The 19,816-nt window shown below is 39.4% G+C and overlaps 1 protein-coding gene across 1 annotated transcript in view; it reads right to left on the reverse strand.

Moving 5' to 3' along the window:
- Positions 1-364: 364 nt before the first annotated feature.
- Positions 365-19,816, reverse strand: part of LOC147911815 (uncharacterized) — a 97,110-nt gene continuing 77,658 nt past the window's right edge. Inside the window, exon 4 of the mRNA XM_087426419.1 lies at positions 365-523. Within this exon, the coding sequence (XP_087282545.1) occupies positions 365-523 (159 nt within the window). The remainder of the gene's footprint in view (positions 524-19,816) is intronic.

The following is a 19,816-nucleotide window of genomic DNA, read 5'->3' on the forward strand; positions in this document are numbered from 1 at the left end:
CTCTCATACAATTCTTAGGTCAGAGAAGGTGTAGAATTTGGAGAAAATAGTGAAAACAACAACACTGTATTTAAGAATCTATGCAATACATCTAAAATAGAGATTGGAGAAAATTCAGAGCTTTAAATACTATATAACAATAAAGAACAAAGAATGAAAAGATAGTTCCAAAAGTTAAAAATAAAAATAACAAAAGAAATGAGGAAAATCTCTTAATGTAATTCATCATAACAATACTTTTAAAGAAAGAAAAGAATATGTGGTCATTTCCATAGAATGTGAAAAGGCACTTGATAAAATTCAATACCATTTCTCAACAAAATTTTAAAAACACTCAATAAAATAGGAATTGATGATTTCTTACTTACTGTAATTTTATATGGCCACAGTTAAAAAGGCAAGCTTCATCCTTAATGAGGAGATACTGAAGGCACTCCCACTGAAGACTAGGGCCAGGATGTCCACTATCACCATCTCTACTGAACACTGTACTAAAGTCATTACCCAACACAAATAAATCCAACTAGTAAAGAAAAACAGAGATGTTAAATTCAGAAACAAAACAGTGAAATTATCACCATTATTAATGCTTTTGTTTCTATACCTGGAAAAACCGAAGATAATGTATTAGATAACTACCATAAACAATAATAGAAATAAAGTAAATAAATAAAAAACCTTCATATATACAAATAAAAACTAGTTAGAATGTATAGAATGGAAGAGTAGGCCAACTTACAACTACAAAAAAGATAAATTACCTAAGAAAATGAGGTAGACTAAAAGTTTTTGAAGAACATTCAATTTAAAATACTTCTAAAGGATACAAAACTAAACATGAACAAAATTGAAAGACGTGCTATAGAAATAGTGATTCAACATCATAATTTTTGCTAAGCCAATTTATAAATATATTACAATTCCAATAAAAACATCAACAGTTATTTTTTTCTACCTTGGTACTAAAGAGTTGATTCTAAGAGTCATATGAAAAACTTAAAAATAGCTGGGCCATGGTGGATGTGTTAAGGGAGCGAACGCCGCGGCTGCTGATAACCTACCTGTAATAATGCTCTCCGCACGGGCGCTATCCACGCAAGGTCGCTGCGCTGCACTCCGTGGCCGCCCACGTACAGTGGCTCAACCAGCCCTTTTTGTCCTGCGACAGTAGCTACTCTGGGAACCACATCGAGGTGGTGGCGCGAATGGCGCAGAAGATACTCGCCAATCACCCGCGGCCTCAGCTGGGGCCGCGCGGTGGCGCTCATGACTTTTGCAGGAACCCTGCTGGAGAGACCGCTGCCGGGGAACAACGTACACCTTGAAGCCGGTTATAGGCTGCAGCTGAAGGAATGGAAGGCCAATGTTGGCCAGGACTGCCCGCATCTCGTGGCCTTGCTGTGTGCTGGGCTCACAGGGAGCACTGGGCCTGGCTGGAAGTGCATGGCGGCTGGGATGGCTTTTGTCTGTTCTTCACACCTCACTGCCATCTTTTTGAAAAAGACTGCTAGATGCTTTACAGGAACAATCTTAATCTATTTCTGGAAAAAATTATCATGAGTTCTAAGATTTTTAACCAATTTCTACCTGCCTAACTGTGACAAACCAAGTGAAGATTTGAGACGTTGAAAGAACAGAATAGTATAAGGCCCCTTCTGAGACATTTTAACCTGCATTCATACAAGGAGTCCTGCAGGGATTATTTGAGAAGTACTCACTCAGAGGCGTTAGGACAAAGGCACGAATGACTCTCCTTTGAGGGGGAGAAATGGGGAGTCCAAAGGCTTATTTCTTAAAAAAATTGCGGAAGAAACTGCATTCTATTAAATAGGAAATATGGTGCTATTTGCTACATTAGGATAAGAGTGAATACCAGTCTCCCATCTATCCATGATTTCATGTGCTACTGTGAATTTATCAAGGCAATGAGTCCGAGTGAAATGATACCAAAAGTGCTCCAAGTCTCAGTTTAGCAAAGAACGTAGCATTAAAACCTTTTATAAGATTATTTCTAAATCTTTTGAAATCTAATTCCTAGGACTTCTAGGTTTCTAGAGTTAATATATTAAGTATTTATTTCTCTGACTTCAATAAGTTGTTAAATATCTTCAAAGTTTAAATAAATGTATGCATTAAAAAAGGAGAGGTGATTCAAGATGGCAGTGTAGGAGGAATTTGAACTAACCTTCTCCTATGGACACACTGAATCTACAAGCTGAGAAACTCCTGCATGTCAGGCGGAATAAGAAAAAACCCATACCGAAGTGGGTAAGAGAGGCTGAGACAATGTTGCCATAAACTGCACCCCCAGCTTGACTCACAATTGGGAGGGAACTCAAAACCCGAAGCTTCTCCTGAGGAGTGAAGGGTTTGTACTTCACATAGGGCACCCCAACATTTAAGATCAGCACCTGAGAAATGAGCCCTCAAAACATTTGGCTGTGAAGACTAACAGGGCTCACACCCATGAGACCTACAGGGCTGTGGGGAGCTGAAGACTGACTCTCAAGGGGCCTGCGGGCATATTAACTCACCCCAGGGCCACGCACAGATGCAGCCCTTTGAAAAGCACCTAGACTTTATGTGAAATAGACTCATTTGCTAATTTTAAAGTGTTTGTCTGAGGGGCAGAGGCTTGTTAAGATACTTTCTTGGAACAAAGGCTGGTGGGCACCATCTTCCTGTTCTTTCTCTTTCTTCCTAAAGCCAGCAGGCACCATTTTTTTCCTTTTTCTTCTCTTGTGTTTTTCTTATTTTCTTCTTTTTTATGGAGGTGCCATCTTTGCACTCCCCCTCCATCTTGCTTCAGCCAGTGAGTGTCATCTTTGTGCTCTCCCTCTGCTGTGCTACAGAGTACCAGTATCTTCCAAAGGGGAGCTTCTACACATGTCTGGTGCCCCCGTTTTTACATCTGGTGACCTGGTTTTTGCAGCTGCCACCTAGGGGATGCCCCTTGATAGCCCAGCTTTGGAGGTGGTGGGGGTTGTGTTCAGGGGTCCCATGGGACTATAAAAATGAGAGAGAGAGTTTCTGGCAGACTACCATTCCCAGGGCACTGCACAGATGACACACTAAAACACACCCATTTTTCTGAGAAAGAGGCCTATTTACTTGTCCAGGAGATTCGGCCTGAGGGGCGGGCTTCTGGTTTGGCACACTTATAGGAGCCTACGGAGGTGCTCTCAGAGATTGGAAGCCAGTGGATGCAATCTTTGTGTTCTTCCTCTGCCTCACTCCAGCTCACTGGTATATTCCAGAATAGAGCTTACACCCTTGTCTGGTGCCCTGATTTTTGCGGCTCCTGCCAAGGGACACCTCTACATCACCTGGATCTGGTGACCAGTGGGGCTTATACTCTCAGATCCCACAGGACTGTAACCAAAAGAAAAAGAGTTCTTAAATGTCTATCACATCCAGGGCACAGGAAGAGGCAACAGATCCAGGAGCTCAGTCTTTCTGTGAAAGGAGCCTATTAGCTTATCATCATAGCCTGAGGGGCAGTCTTCTAATTAAACACATATCTAAGGGATGTATCTAAGGAATGTAAAACTTTCCTGAGACCTCGGAGGGTGGGCACTATCTTCACTTTCTCCCTCTGCTGTACTCTAGGGTACCAGTATCTCTTGGAGGGGAGCACTTATATATATCTGGTGCCCTGCTTTTTACAGCTGCTGCCCAGGGGGATACCCCTTGATATTCTGGCTCTGGTGGCCAGGAGGGCTTTTGTTCATGGGTCATATTGGGCTATAACAATCAGAGAGACAGTTCTTGGCAGGCTACCACCCCAGGGCACTGCACAGACAGCAGACTAAAACACACATCCAGCTTCTCTGTGAAAGAGGCCCACTTGCTTATCCTGGAGCTTCCGCCTTAGGGGCAGGTTTCAGGTTTGGCACACATCTAGAGATTACACAAGTGCTCTAAGGGAATGTAGGCTGGGAGAACACTATCTTTAAGCTCTCCCTCTGCCTCACTATAGCTTACCAGTAGCTCCCAGAAAGGAATTTGTACACTCATCTGGAGCCTCAAATTTTGCAAATGCTACCCAAGGGACAACTCCAGATTGCCTGGCTCTGGGACCCAGCAGGGCTTATGATTGCAGTCCAAGAGGACTGTATATATTCACATTCTTTAGAAACTGTTGCCTGAGGGTCTGGCTTCCAATCAGCCTGAATCTAGGTGCTGACTGATATTCTCCCTTTTGGGACACTAACTGGTCTTGGCACACCCTCAACTACTGGGAGCCATTAAAAATAAAATAGGCTGCTTGGAAAATCACAAAGATTTGAGAGACAACCAAAAGCTAGGGCAAGGTTGAATGATAAGTTTCATTTCCTACACACAGCCAATCCTTCAAGACTGGGGGAGGTGGCTATTTCATCTAATGCATAGAAACCAACACAGAGAGTCAAGCAAAAAGAAGAAATAGATGAATATGTTCCAAATGAAAAAAAAAAAAACCTCAGAAAAAAACTTAATGAAATGGAGATAAGTAATTTAACTGTTACAGAATTCAAAGTAATAGTCATAAAGATGCTCACCTAACTTGGAATAAGGATGGATGAACACAGTAAGAACTTCTACAAAGAGCTTGAAAATATAAGAAAGTTCCAAACATAAGTCATAGAGCTGAAGAATACAATAATTGAAATGAAAAACACACTAAAGCGGTTCAACAGCAGACTGGAGAAAGCAGAAGAAAGGATAAGTCAACTCAAAGACAGGGGCAAAGGAACTCACCCAATCAGAGCAGCAAAAAGAAAAATGAATGAAAAGAAGTGAAGATAGCTTAAGAGACTTTGGGACAACATCAAGCAGACTAACATTCACAATATAGGAGTCCCAGAAGGAGAAGAGAGAGAAAGGAGCAGAAAACTAATTTGAAGAAATAATGGCAGAAAATTTCCCTAACCTGGGGAAATAAACAGACATCCAGGAAGCCCAGAGATATCCAAATAAGATGAACCCAAAGTCATCCACACTAAGACACATTATAATTAAAATGTCAAAAGTTAAAGTAAAGGAAAGAATCTTAAAGGTAGCAAGAGAAAAACAACTAGTTACATACAAGGGAAACCTTGTAAGGCTATAAGCAGATTTTCAGCAAAAATTTTGCAGGCCAGAAGGGAGTGGCACAATATATGCAAAGTTCTGAAGGAAAAAAAAATTTCCAACCAATAATACTCTACCCAGCAAAGATATCATTAAGAATTGAAGGAGAGATAGAGTTCTCCAGACACACAAAAGCTAACGGAATTCATCACCACTAACCCAGCCTTACAAGAAACATTAAAGGGACTTCTTTAAGTTGAAAAGAAAGGGTGCTAATTAGTAACAAGAAAATATAAAATTATAAATCTCACTGGTAAAGATAAATATATAGTAAAGGTAGTGGGTTAATCACTTATAAAGCCAATATGAAGGTTAAACATCAAAAGTAGTAAAAATAACTGTACCTACAATAATTACTTAAGGGATACACAGGATAAAAAGATGTAAAATATGATATCAAAAACATGAAATGTGGCAGGGGAGAGTAAAAATGTAGGGTTTTAGAATGCATTCAAACTTAAATTGTTATCAACTTAAAACAGACTGTTATAACTATAAGTTGCTACATGTAAGCCTCATGGTAACCACCAAGCAAAAACCTATAGCAGACACACAAAAGATAATGAGAAAGGAATCAAGCAATCCACTAAAGAAATTCATCAAACTGCAAAGGAAGAGAGCAAGAGAAGAAGAAAAGAACAGAGGGACTACAAAACACTCAGCAAACAATTAACAAAATGCCAATAAATATATACCTATCAATAATTCATTTAAATGTAAATGGACTAAATTCTCCAATCAAAAGATTTAGAGTGGCTGAATGGATACAAAAATAAGATCTATCTATATGCTGTCTACAAGAGACTCACTTCAGATGTTAGGACATACACAGAATGAAAGTGAAAGGATAGAACAATATATTCCATGCAAATGGAAATCAAAAGAAAGTTGGGGTAGCTATATTTCTATCAGACAAAACAGACTTTAAAACAAAGACTGTCATAAGAGACAAAGAAGGGCATTACATAATAATAAAGGAGTCAATCCAATAAGAGGATATAATATTTGTAAATATTTATGCACCCACTATAGGAGCACCTAAATACACAAAGCAAATATTAAAATACCTAAAGGGAGAAATAGACAGAAATAGAATAATCGTAGGGGACTTTAATACCCCACTTACATCAATGAATAGATTATCCAGACAGAAAATCAGTAAGGAAACATCAGCTTTAAACGACGTGTTAGACCAGATGGACTTAACATATATATACAGAACATTCCATCCAAAAGAAACAGAATACACATTCTTCTCAAGTACACATGGAACATTCTCCTAGATAGATCATGCTAGGCCGCAAAACAAGTCTTAACAAATTTAAGAAGATTGAAATCATATCAAGCATCTTTTTCAATCACAATGGTATGAAAGTAGAAATCAATTAGAAGAAGAAAACTAGAAAATTCACAAATATGTGGAGACTAAACAACATGTTACTGAACAACAAATGGATCAACAAAGAAATTTTAAAAAATTCCTTGAGACAAGTGAAAATGGAAATACAACATATGAAAACTTATGGGATGCAGCATAGGCAGTTCTAAGAGGGATGTTCATGGTGATAAATGCCTACCTCTGGAAACAAGAAAAATCCCAAATAAACAACCTAACTTTACACTTCAAGGAACTAGAAAAAGAAGAACAAACAAAGTTCAAAGTTAGTAGAAGGAAGGAAACAACAAAGACAGGAACAGAAATAAATGAAATAGATACTAAGAAGACAATAGAAAAGATCAATGAAACCAAGAGCTGGTTCTTTGAAAAGATAAACGAAGTTGACAAACCTTTAGCTACACTCACCAAGGAAAAAAAAAGAGAAGGCTGAAATAAATAAAGTCAGAAATGAAAGAGAAGATGTTACAACTGATACCTCAGTAATACAAAGGATCATAAAAAACTAGTACAAACAATTATACACCAAAAATTTGGACAACCTAAAAGAAATGGATAAATTTCTAGAAACACACAACTTTCCAAGACCAAATCATAAATAAGTAGAAAATCTGAATAGACAAATTACTAGTAAGGAGATTGAATCAGTAATTTAAAATCTCCCTACAAACAAAAGTCTAAGACCAGATGGCTTCACTGGTGAATTCTACCAAACATTCAAAGAATTAATTGAACTCTTCCAAAAAACAGAAGAGGAGGGAACACTTCCAAACTCATTTTATGACGCCAGCATTACTCTTATACCAAAAGAAGATGAAGACACTATAAGAAAGAAAAATTACCAGCCAATATTCCTGATGAACATAGATGTAAAAATCCTCAATAAAATATTAGCAAGTTTAATTCAAAAATACACTAAAAGGATCATACACCATGATCAAGTGGTATTCATGCCAGGGATACAAGGATGGTTCAACATCCACAAATCAATCAACATGATACACCATATTAACAAAATTAAAGATAAAAATTATATGATAATCTCAATAGATGCAAAAAATTATTTGATTAAATTCAACATCAATTTATGATAAAAATTGTCAACAAAGTGGGTATAGAGGGAATGTACCTCAACATAATATGGTGCTATTTCTCCCATAGCCAGGATTTACAGTTCCAAGAATCAAGTGGTGGAAATGGAATTGCACCATACACTATTACTCCTAGTGCCCCACTAACAATATTTTTGCTTCCTGTTCTCATGACCTTATGTTCTGCTAGCCTAGAGGTCTTAATTCCAAAGGGAGGAATACTTTCCTCCAGGGGACACAATGATTCCATTGAACTGAAAGTTAAGGCTGCTGCCTGGGCACTTTGGGCTCCTTGTGCCTCTGAATCAACAGGCAAAGAAAGGAGTTATGGTGTTGGGTGGGGAGATTGGGGAAATCACAAGGGGAAATTGGACAACTATTCCACAATGGAGGAAAAGAAAAATATGTCTGGAATAGAGAAGATCACTTAGGGCATCTCATAGTACAGTCATGTGCCGCATCATGATGTTTTGGTAAATAATGGATCGCATATGTGACAGTGGTCCCATAAGATTAGTACCATTTGGCCTGGGTGTGTAGTAGGCTATACTATCTAGGTATTTCTACCTAGCAGCACTGTAACTGAGTCTCAAAAGGCCATTCTATCTTTATATCAATCCAGCTGCTTCAGTATGGTGGGGAACATGGTAAGACCAGTGAATTCCATGACCATGGGACCATAGCTGCACATCTTTTGCTGTCAAGTTAGTTCCTAGATGAGAAACAATGCTGTGTGGAATACCACAATGGTGGATAAGGCATTCTGTAAGTCCATGGGTGGTAGTTTTGGCAGAAGCAATGAATGCAGGGAAGGCAAATCTATATCCATTGTGTCAAGCAGGAAGATCCAAATACCAGTCTGAAGTGAGGATTCCCATTGTGTGGAGGACGGCAGAGATCATAACAATGCCAACCAATGGAAGTAGAAGCCCACAGACCTTAGCCCACTGAATCTTCTACAGGATCAGATTTGCCAAGGAGGACTCAACACACAATGCACCAGTTGGAATAATGCTTTACTCACAGAAAGGAGAAGAGATGCAGCAAGATCAGCATCTGTAGTGTGCATTGGTATCCCATAGCCAGTGATTCCTCCCAATAGCTGATGCAGGGCAATGGACTGCATGCACCCCCCCTCATACTGCAGGCAAAGACCTTGTCCCATTCCCACAAGGGGTAGGTACACTGGTGGGGCTGTCCAGGTGCTATATGACAAATATGCTTAAGCAACACATGGAAGTTCACTGTGTACCCAGAACAGGGGAAAAGTTTCTCCTAATAAGGAAGAAGAATTTGGAGCCATGCTACAGCTCAGCACCCGGCTTCCTTATAGGGGAAAGTTCCAGGCTCAGAGCACTGATTGGGCAATCCCAGAGAGGAGCATCTGGTTGCACAATGGCTGCTTTACTAACACACAGTTTATTTCGGTAAGAACAAAAAGCTGCTCCTTCCATGATGGAAGCGGTCCACTATAATTAATCTGCCACTGAGTAGCTGGCTGATCACCCTGGGGAATGGTGCCATATCAGGGACTCAGTGCTGTTCTCTGCTGCCTGCAGAATGGGTACTCTGTGGTGGCTGTAGCCCAGTCAGCTTGATGAGTGGAAGTCCATGTTGATGAATCCAGGCATAATCTCCATTCCTGCCACCATGGCCACTTTGTCTATGAGCCCATTTGGGCAGTGACAGTGGTGGCTGGGAAAAGAGACTGGCTGAGATCGACAGAAAGGGTTAACCTATCCACTTGATTATTAAAATCCTCCTCTGCTGAGGTCACATTTGGGTGAGCATTTACATGAGACACAAATATCTTCATGTTTTTTGCCCATTCAGAGAAGTCTATCTACATACCTCTTCCCCAAATTTCCTTGTCACCAATTTTTCAATCATATTCTAATTCCCTAACCATCCAGCCAAACTATTGGCTATGGCCCATTAAGTGGTATGTAATCACATATCTTCCCATTTCTCCTTCCAAGCAAAGTGAACAACCAGGTGTACTGCTCAAAGTTTTGCCCACAGGGAGGATTTCCCTTCACTATTATCCTTCATGGATGTCTCAGAAAGGGGCTGGAGTGCTGCAACTGTCCGCTTTCAGGTGGTGCCTTCATATCATGCAGAAACATCTGTAAACCAGGCCTGAGCCTTCTCTTCCTCTGTCAACTCTTCATAGGGAACTTTCTATGAGGCCATAGGTACAGGCTGGGAGAGAGAAGGCAATGTAGCACGAGTGGAGACCACAAGCATTTGGGTCACTTTGTCATGTAATGTATTTGTGCTTTCAGGGCCCTCTCAGGCCTGATCATGTATATATCACTTCCATTTGATGATGAAGTACTGCTGTGCATGTTCAATTTTATGGCTTGGTGGGTCAGATAACACTCAGTTCATGATAGGCAGCTCACATCACATGGTTAGGCCCAGTCTCTACCAAGGCCCAGCAGCAGGCTAAGAGCTGTTTCTCAAAAGAGGAGTAGGTATCCACAGAGGATACTAGGGCTTTGCTCCAAAATTCTAAGGGCCCTGCACTGTGATTCTCCTATGGGGGCCTGCCAAAGGCTCTAAACACCATTCTATCACTGACACTTCAAGCACTATTCGATCTGCTGGATCATATGGCCCAACTGGCAGAGCAGTTTGCACTGCAGAGTGGATTTGTTGCAGAGTCTTTTTTGTTCTGAGTCCCACTCAAAACCAGCAGCTTTTTGGGTCACTCGCTAAATGGACCAGAGTAACATGCCCAAATGAGGAATCCAGTAGCTCCCCCACCATCCGTGGTTTCACCTTCCACCATTTCAGTTGCCTGTGGTCAACCATGGTCCAAAAATATTAAATGGAAAATTCCAGAAATAAACAATTCATAAGTTTTAAATTGCACACCATTCTGAGTAGCGTAATGCAGTCTCAAACCGTCCCACTCCATCCCGCCTGGGACGTGATTCATTCCTTTGTCCAGCGTACCCACACCGTATCTGCTACCTGCCTGTTAGTCACTTAGTAGTTGTCTTGGTTACCAGATTGACTGTCACAGTATCACAGTGCTTGTGTTCAAGTAAGCCTCATTTTACCTAATAATGGCCCCAAAGCATAAGAGTAAGGATGCTAGCAATTTGGATATGCCAAAGAGAAACTGTAAAGTGCTTCCTTTAAGTGAAAAAGTGAAAGTTCTTGACTTAATGAATAAAGAAAAAATCATGATAAGGTTGCTAATATCTACAGTAAAAATGAATCTTCTATCTGTAAAATTGTGAGAAAGGAAAAATAAATTAATGCTAGTTTTGCTGTCGCACCTCAAATATGAATGTAGAAGACAAAACATAGATATAGATTTTGGTATTCTCTGTGGTTTCAGACATCCACTGGGGTCTTGGAATGTATCCTCCATGGGTAAGGGGGGATTATTTTATATTGCCTCCAAAATCCAAAAAGACTCAGTAGGCACTGTGCCTCTTTCTTGGTTGTAGGAGGGGCCAGATGCAACAACTTATCTTTCATCTTAGAAGAAATATCTCAGCATGCCCTATACCACTGGATCCCTAGAAATTCTACTGAGGTAGAAGACTTCTAAATTTTTGCTGAATTTATTTGCCACCGTCTGACACACAAACATCTTGCTAATAAGTCTGGAGTAGTTGCTACTTCTTTCTCAGGAGGTTCAATCAGCAAAATGTCACTGATATAATGGACCAGTATCTTGTAGAAAGGAAAGGTGATCAAAATCCTTGCAAACTAAAATACAACACAGGGCTGGAAAGTTGATATATCCCTGAAGTAAGACAGTGAAGGTGTATTGCTGGCCTTACCAGCTGAAAGCAAACTGCTTCTAGCAATTGTTATTGACAAGGGTGGAAAAAAAGCATTTGACAACTCAATAGCTGCATACTAGGTACCAGGAGATACGTTAATTTGCTCAAACAATGCAACCACATCTGGTACAGAGCTACAATTGGAGTCACCATTGGGTTAAGCTTTCACTAACTCACTGTCATTCTCCATGGTCCATCTGTCTTTTGCACAGGTCAAATAGGCAATCAAATGGGGATATGGTGGGAATCACCACAACTACATATTTCAAATCTTTGATGGTGGCACTAATCTGCAATCCCTATAGAAATGCAGCATTTGCTTAGGTTTACTATTTTCCTAGGTAGGGGCAGGTCTAGTGGCTTCCATTTGTTCTTTCTCACCGTAATAGCCCCCACTCCACACGTCAGAGAACCAGTGTGGGAATTCTGCCAGTTGCTGAATATGTCTATTCCAATTATGCATTCCGGAACTGGAGAAATAACCACAAGATAGATTTGGGGAACCACTTGCCCCACTGTGAGACAGACCTGAGCTAAAACTCCATTGATCACCTCACCTCCATAAATCCCTACTCCAACTGGTGGAACCACACTAATGTTTTGGGACTCCTGGAATCTGTCACTTCAAAGCCAGTGTCCAGTAGTCCCTGAAAGGTCTAATTATTTCCTTTTCCCCAATGCACAGTTACCCTGGCAAAAGGTTGTAAGTACTTTTGAGGAAGTCTGGGAGAAATATTAACAGTACAAATTTTTGGCAGTATACCAGGGTCCTTCCTCAAGAGGACTCAGCCTTCTTTCAAGAGGTTCTAGGTCTGTAAACTGACTCAAGTCTGGGAATTGATTGAGGGGTCACAGCTCTTTGTTTTTATGATTCGAGTTACACTTTTTTCACTTACCCTAGAACATTTCTGCTTCTATAGATCAAGTAAGAATTTAGTAGACTTTCTATCTATTTTACCTCTAGGAACACCATGATCAACAAGCCAATGCCATAGGACTGCATGAGTCACACTATTCTGATTGCTGCTTTGACATTACTGTCTATCACAGTAATCATGCCCACCTTGCTTTTGGAAACTGAATGCCACCACTTTGCCCCTGCCACCCTGGGATCCAACTACTCCCATTGCACTTAGTTTTCCTAATTCAGTGACTGCAGTTCTCTCTGAAAAATTTGGCCTGTAAAGAAGAGTAATCACAGAACTCTTCGAGGATGCCACGGCTCCCCTCACAAATTTATTTCTCACAGTTGTGAAAGGTTAGTCTTCTGGAATTTTCCAGAGTGGGTGAGTAGGTCTTAAATGACAAATGCACTCTAATGTTCCAATCTCCCTAAGCCTTTGAATCCCTTCCTCTGCATTAAATCAAGGCAAGTCCAGCATTTCTAACTCACTCACTGTGGTGGGCCATCTTTTAACCCAGGTTTCAGTCAACCAATCAAACAATTAGAGCTCCTTATAGCTCCCTGAACTGCGACATTAAATGTAGAATCTCTGCTTAGTGAGCTCATCTCAATACATTTGCTGTGATCCAATTTTATGATCCTTCCACTGCTATCCATTCCCACATAGGTTCCCTGTATTTCTGTCTGTATAAATTAGAAAATTCAGGTAGTTCTTTTGAAGTGTAGCATATCTCCTCATGGGTCACACTTTGTACTTCACCTTTAGGGCCCTGCTAGGATTTGAATCTAGTTATAGGCCTAGAAGCAAAGAGGAGTAGGAGTGGGACTTCAGAATAATCAGCATTGTCTTGCTTGGCAATACCTCAGGGGAGGCCATGACAGTTTCTTTAGGCAATGCAGGGTTAATTTTTTTAGATGAGCATGCTAGGGTTGGGAAAGCTGCTTCCGCTAGGGGTATAGAGGCCTCTTCTGCTGGGAAAGAAGACTCATCAGAATTTAGGGTCTTCCCATAATCCCCATTCCAACTTTCTGGATCCTATTCCTTCCCAATAAATACCCTCATTTTAACAGTAGGTACTCTGTGAGGCTGGGAATTCAACGTGTGTTGTAATTTAGCCAGTTGCAGGATGGGAGTCTGTGTTGGATTTTCAGTGATCTCAGCCTTGCACCCATAGGAGATAAGTGTCTTCTCAGACCACACATAGAAGCTTTCAAGTCATTTATGCCATGCTTGAGCTGGAAATTTGAATTTCTGACCTCATTCTTTTCTTGCCTCACTTTGGTCAGCAACATTAGAAGCAACCAGCCAATCTCATTGTATTCATTAGTTCGCCAAAAATGTTTGAAAGTATCATATACACAGTCACTCATGTCTTTGCTTCTTATAAGTGTCTGATAAGGAGTATCTAATGGTGATATTTTGCATATCTCTGTTGCCAGATCACGCCACAGACTATCATTTCCCTCTTTACCACAGGAAATAGAGTCATTAGTATCTTTAAATTTAATCAGATTAGAGTGCCAATTCCAGAAACCCCAGAACCAACCAATTCAGAAAACACATCCTTAGAATTCTGTTCCTCTAGAACCACTCTCAATATCAAAATTTGTGTTAGTCAGTGTTCTCCAGAGAACCAATACTGTGTGTGTGTGTGTGTATAGATCTACACACACACAGAGAGAGAGAGGGAGAGAGAGAGAGAAAGAGAATGAATGAGATTGATTGATTATGAAGAATTGGCTCATGTGATTATGGAGGCTGAGAAGTCCCAAGATCTGCAGTTGGCAAGCTGGAGACCCAGGAGAGTCAATGTTGTAATTTCAGTCCGAGCCCAAAGGCCTGAGAACCAGGAGAGCTAATGATGTAAGTTCCAGTCCAAAGCCAGAAATATTGAGGCCCAAGAAGAGCTGATGTTTCAGTTTGAGTCAGAAGGCAGAAAAAAGACAGATGACTCAGCTCAAGGCAGTCAGGCAGGAGGTGTTCCCTCTTACTTAAGGGAGGATCAGCTTTTCCTTTGTTCTATTCAGGCGTTCAACTGACTGGATAAGGGCCATCCACACTAGGGAGGGCAATCTTCTTTTTAAGCTTACTTATTCAAATGTTAATCTCATTCAAAAATACCCTCATAGACAAACCTGGCATAATGTTTGGCCAAATATTTGGTCACCCTGTGGCTCAGTCATGTTGACATATAAAATTAACCACCACATACACCACATCTCACACTTTACATCAGGATAAATTGAAAATGGATCAAAATTACACACACACACACATATATATACATACATATATAATAAGATATTGTGTATATAAGATAATATATATCAAGATATATATGTGTATGTATAATATCCTTTAAGATATGTGTATAAGATATTATATAAGTTAAATTATAAAATAGTAGAAGAAATCATAGTTGAGTACTTTATAATCTTGGTTTAGAGAAGACATTTATAGCTATAACACAAAACGCACAAACCATAAAGAACAGAATAATAAATTCAACTGCATACACACATAATGAAAAAAAAAGAAAAAAACCTTACAACCTTCTATATGACCTAAGAAACAATACACAAAAACACAGGATGAATTGGTGAAAATGTGCAACTCAAATTAGACTAAAATTCTAGAATTAGAATTCTACTTTTTTGGATATATCTAGATATATCTAGACTATCTTGAAATCAATAAAGACCAACAACCCAATAAAAAAATGAACAAAGAATATGATGGTTAATTTTGTGTGTCAACTTGTCTAGGCCACAGTACCCAGATGTTTGGTCAAACACCACTCTCGATGTTTCTGTGAAGGCATTTCTTAGATGATACTAACATTTAAATCAGTAGACTTCCAATAAAGCCAAGGGTAAGCCTTATCTAATCAGTTAAAGACTTCAAGAGAAAAGAAGATTGAAGTTCCCTGAAGAAAAGCAAATTCTGCCTCTAGACAGCCTTTGGACTTGAGCTGTGATGTTAACTCTTCTCTCTGTCTCCAGCCTGCTGGCCTACTTTGCAGTTTTCTGACATTCCAGCCCCTGCAATTGAATGAGCCAATTTGTTAAAATCTCTCTCTCTGTCTCTCTTTCTCTCTCTCTCCCTCTCTCTCTCTCTCTCGATACTGAAATAGATACACACACAGAGACACACACACTCTACTGTTTCTCTGGAGAACTTAGTTGAGTACGAAGGCCATGGCTAGAAAATTCACACACAAAAAAACTCCCATAAATGGCTCTTAAATATATGAAAACATGTTACATCATACTCATAATAAGAGAAATAAAAAATAAAACTACCCAAGATACCATTTTTGACCTCTCTGTTTGGCAAAATAATCCAAAAGTGTCACAACAGGAATTCTCATAAATTGTTAATGGGATCATAAAATGGTAGAACTTTTATGGAGGACAATTTGGCGATATCTATCGGAGTTGCAAATATATTTACCTTTTGAGCAATAATCTCACTTCTGGGAATTTATCCCAGTCCTTTGATTGTATACACACAAAATGAGTTATATTGAATGTTATTCTTTGCAACATTGTTCACAAAAGTAAAAGACTGAAATCAACAGAAGTGACCATGATTGAGTACTATGCAGCTTAAAAAAAAATAGGCAAAATTCTCTATTTACTGGAAAGTTATCCTAGATAGATAAGTCAAGTAAGAACAAAAGAGAACAAGGACAAAACAATGTAAATAGCGTTTTGTATTTTGTGTAAGAAAGAGGAAATATAAGAATATAATGTACACATATATATTTGTGTTACTTTGTATACATAAATACTGGAAGGATTCAAATGAATGTAATGGATGTGGTTATTTGCAGAGCATGAAAGTGGCATGAGAGAGAATGCATAAATATATATACATATATAATGGATATATATTTTTAGCATTATATATGTATATATATATAGTCATGTGCCACATAACAACGTTTTGGTCAACGATAGACTGCATATACAAGGGTTAGTGTATATATAAGATTATATATAAGATTAGAGCCATATAGCCTAGGTTTGTAGTAGGCTATACCACATAGGTTTGTGTAAATACTGTAGGGGAGGAAGAAATTTTCCTCTACCCTTCTAGGTCCTTCAGCCTGGTCTACGAATTAAATTGGCATGACATAGATTAACAGGAGAAAAACAAACACAAATTTAATAACATGTATACATGGGAGAAACTCAGGAAAATCAAGTAAGTTGCCAAAATGACTGAAGCCCTCACCTTAAATACCATCCTCAGCTACAGACAAAAGAAGATGGGGTGGGAAGAGTCAGGGACTTCAAAAGGAAGGAAGGCAATTCACAGAAAGGTGAAAAGGAGCAAACTTTTGGAAAACAAGCATTTGTCTGCCACACAGAAACAGAGGGGAGCCCAACAAACAGACTTTTCTAGGTTCCTCTCAGTCTACCACCTAGTTCATGTTATGCTAAGGCGATAGCTTGCTTCCAGGGACAGATTTTCTTATCCGAATTCTTTTAGGCAGTTAAGGGAGAGATAATAAGAAAAACTTTCTGAGTCTTTTGTTTCTTAAAAATAATCAGCCTAAAATAATCCTCATGTTAGAAGAGACACATTTTGGGGTGGCAAACTTTGTTCCCTTTCAGTACACTCTATGATGTTCACACAATGACGAAATTGCCTAATGACTCATTTCTCAGAAAGTATCCCTGTTGTGAAGCGACACGTGACTGTATATATAATGGAATAGGAGTAGTATAAGATTTCTCAATGTATATCTTTCACATCATTTTTATTTTTAAACCATATGTATTAATAATACAAAAATTAAAAATAAATAGAACAATTGTTACTTTTAATGGCAGCATGCTATTCCATTGTGTGTATGTACTGTAATTTAACCAACCCATTATTGATTGGCATTTAGGCTTTTCTCCTGATTTCCTTTGAAAGAAATACCATTTTAGTTAACGACCCTTTGTACAAATTCATATGCATGTTTGTTACTTTTTCTTGTGTAGAATTACTTGATTAAAAGTGGTATTATCATATTGACAATTTGTCCTCCAGAACACTTATAGCAATGGACTTTTTTTCCAGTAGTTGGTGAATCTGGCTCTTTTATTGCTTCCTGGCCAAGACTGATGGCTATCAAGATTATAACATTGCAAATTTGGTAGGCCAAAATTAGTGTTCTATTGTTGTTTACATTTAGTTGTTTTGATTGCTAATGATTCAGAAGTAGCCACTCAGCCTTGTGTTTAAGAGCACAGGCATGGGGATCACATAGACTTAGATGTGGGTTCTGGTTCCACTACTTATCAGCTCTTTGACCTTGGGCAGTTTAAATATCTTTTCTTATTCTCAGTTTCTCAAATTATAAAACAGAAATCATAGTATCTACTATAGAGACGTTTATTGTCAGTAGCAATGCAACTGTTGGCATACAGTACTCAGGGAATGTTAGTTTCCTTCTTCCCTACTAATAATAAACCTATCTCTGAAGTTCCTGGTAATTGGTAGTCTTATTTCTGGAGAGATAAAGATGGAAAAAGAAAGCGCTAGCATTTAAATAGTAGCAAAAAGGCAATGAAATGATGTACATATAACTTGATATGGAGGGCTTGACATCTCTAGGATCAGTAAAGCATTTGGGGTATAGCAAGAAGTACACAGAATTTATAGAGTCTGATGTAAGTTCATATACCAACTCCAGATTTTTGATCTGTTGGCAATGGAAATAGAGCTGAGCCTCCATTTTGTCATCTATAAAAATGGGGAGAATAATTTTATCTACCTATTGTTTGAGTCTTGGTCTCCAAGAGTACCCCAGGTTTAGTGATTCCCTTGAAGGACTCACACGACTAAGAAGTCATTATACCTATGGTTACAATTTACTACAGTGAGAGGACACAAAGGAAATCCAGCAAAGGAAAAAGACACATGGATGAAGTCCAAAGGAAAACACGCACAAGCTCCCAAGAACCTTTTCCCAGTGGAGTTGCACAAGACGCACGTAATTCCTCCAGCAACACAGAAGTGGAATAACATATATGAGTACTATCTACCAGGGAAGCTCAGTACAGACTCAGTGCCCACGGTTTTAACTGGGGGTTGGTCACATAGGTACATAGGCTTTTTTAACAATAAGCAGTTTCAAGTTTGCTATGTTATCATTTTCCTGCACAGTCCACTCCCTTGGCCCTTGGCCAAGTCATCTTTAAAGCAAAATTCTTATCAATAAGACACTATGTAGCAGGGTGAGTTCAATCTACCATACTGGCCTTAGTTATGCCCTCTAGTGTCCTAGATTTAGCAAGTTAAAACAAATCCCATCAACCATAAAGGTCTATCTTAAAAAGCCAGTGGCTTCCTCCTTGTTTCTATATTGACTGTTTTTACTTGGACTGAGACATCCATTCAAGCACAACACAAACGTGGCAGGTAAGTTGAAGCTGACCTGAAAGCATTCCCGGGCCAAGGCAGTCTCATGATAGCTGGAATTCACACACAAATCCAATCCCAGAGAAAACATGTTGTCCTCCTGGAAACAAGGATATTACATTGGTCGGGCACCCCAAGCAGGACATACATTAGCTAGGCAGGGCAGGTTAACAGGACCCTATCGTGGCCTCCTACTGTAGGACCTTCTGTCTGAGGGTTCTTAGTTCAGTCCAAACAATTTAGTTCAGTCCTTGGTTTCAGAGAGACTGAGTGAAAGGCCATCAGTTCCCAACAGTTCTACTTGTCGATGACAACAGTCTGTCTGCCTCATGAGTATGGCCTCTATGTGGAGGTGTTCTGTGTGGAGAGTGCAGGAGCTCTCTCAGTCTGTCGCACAGTCTGTCTCACAGTCTGCACTGTTCACACTGTTCGGTGTGACAGTAGGCCCTGCAGTCAGTTTGAATTCAAAGCACTTGCAGCAGTTTATGAAGGCAGTATGGGGTGTTTTTCCTTGGGAGGAGTAGAAGACTTTTAGGAGCAGTTTTGAAAAACAAATATCATCGATGCCCTTCCCCCTCCCCTGTACCTTCCCAGGTTCCTGTTTTTTTGTTTTTCCTCTGTTACAATAAAATCAGTGTGTCCCATTCAGTATTCATAACTTTACTTTTTTTAAAATCATCCCATAATCTCACATAGACCTTTCATCTGGAAGGGTTGTATGTATGTAAGGAAGACATAATCATTTTTATAGAAAAACATTTTCATGCAATTTAACTAGAAAGACACTTCATGGTCAGGAAATGGTCAGGATGAAATCTTAAATTTTTAATTTGGTTTTTCAAAATAAGTTTACCTAACACTCACCACCTCATGTATTTTATCCTGATCATTTATCCAGTGAGCTGCCAAGAAAAGATCAATTCATTTTTGGGGACAGCTACATTTAATAATTAAACTACCTTATTTTGTGTGTGCATTAGGAGAAAAGTGAGGGAAGTAGAGTCAGGCTATCAGTCCATTGTTGCAAGTTGCAACTAATCTAGAAATCCAAAAAATACAAGTCAATGGCATGAGGCCTCCCTGAGC

This window comes from Ceratotherium simum, chromosome X (assembly GCF_057802395.1).
Source record: "Ceratotherium simum simum isolate JZ-2026a chromosome X, ASM5780239v1, whole genome shotgun sequence".
In the NCBI taxonomy this organism is placed as follows: Eukaryota; Metazoa; Chordata; class Mammalia; order Perissodactyla; family Rhinocerotidae; genus Ceratotherium; species Ceratotherium simum.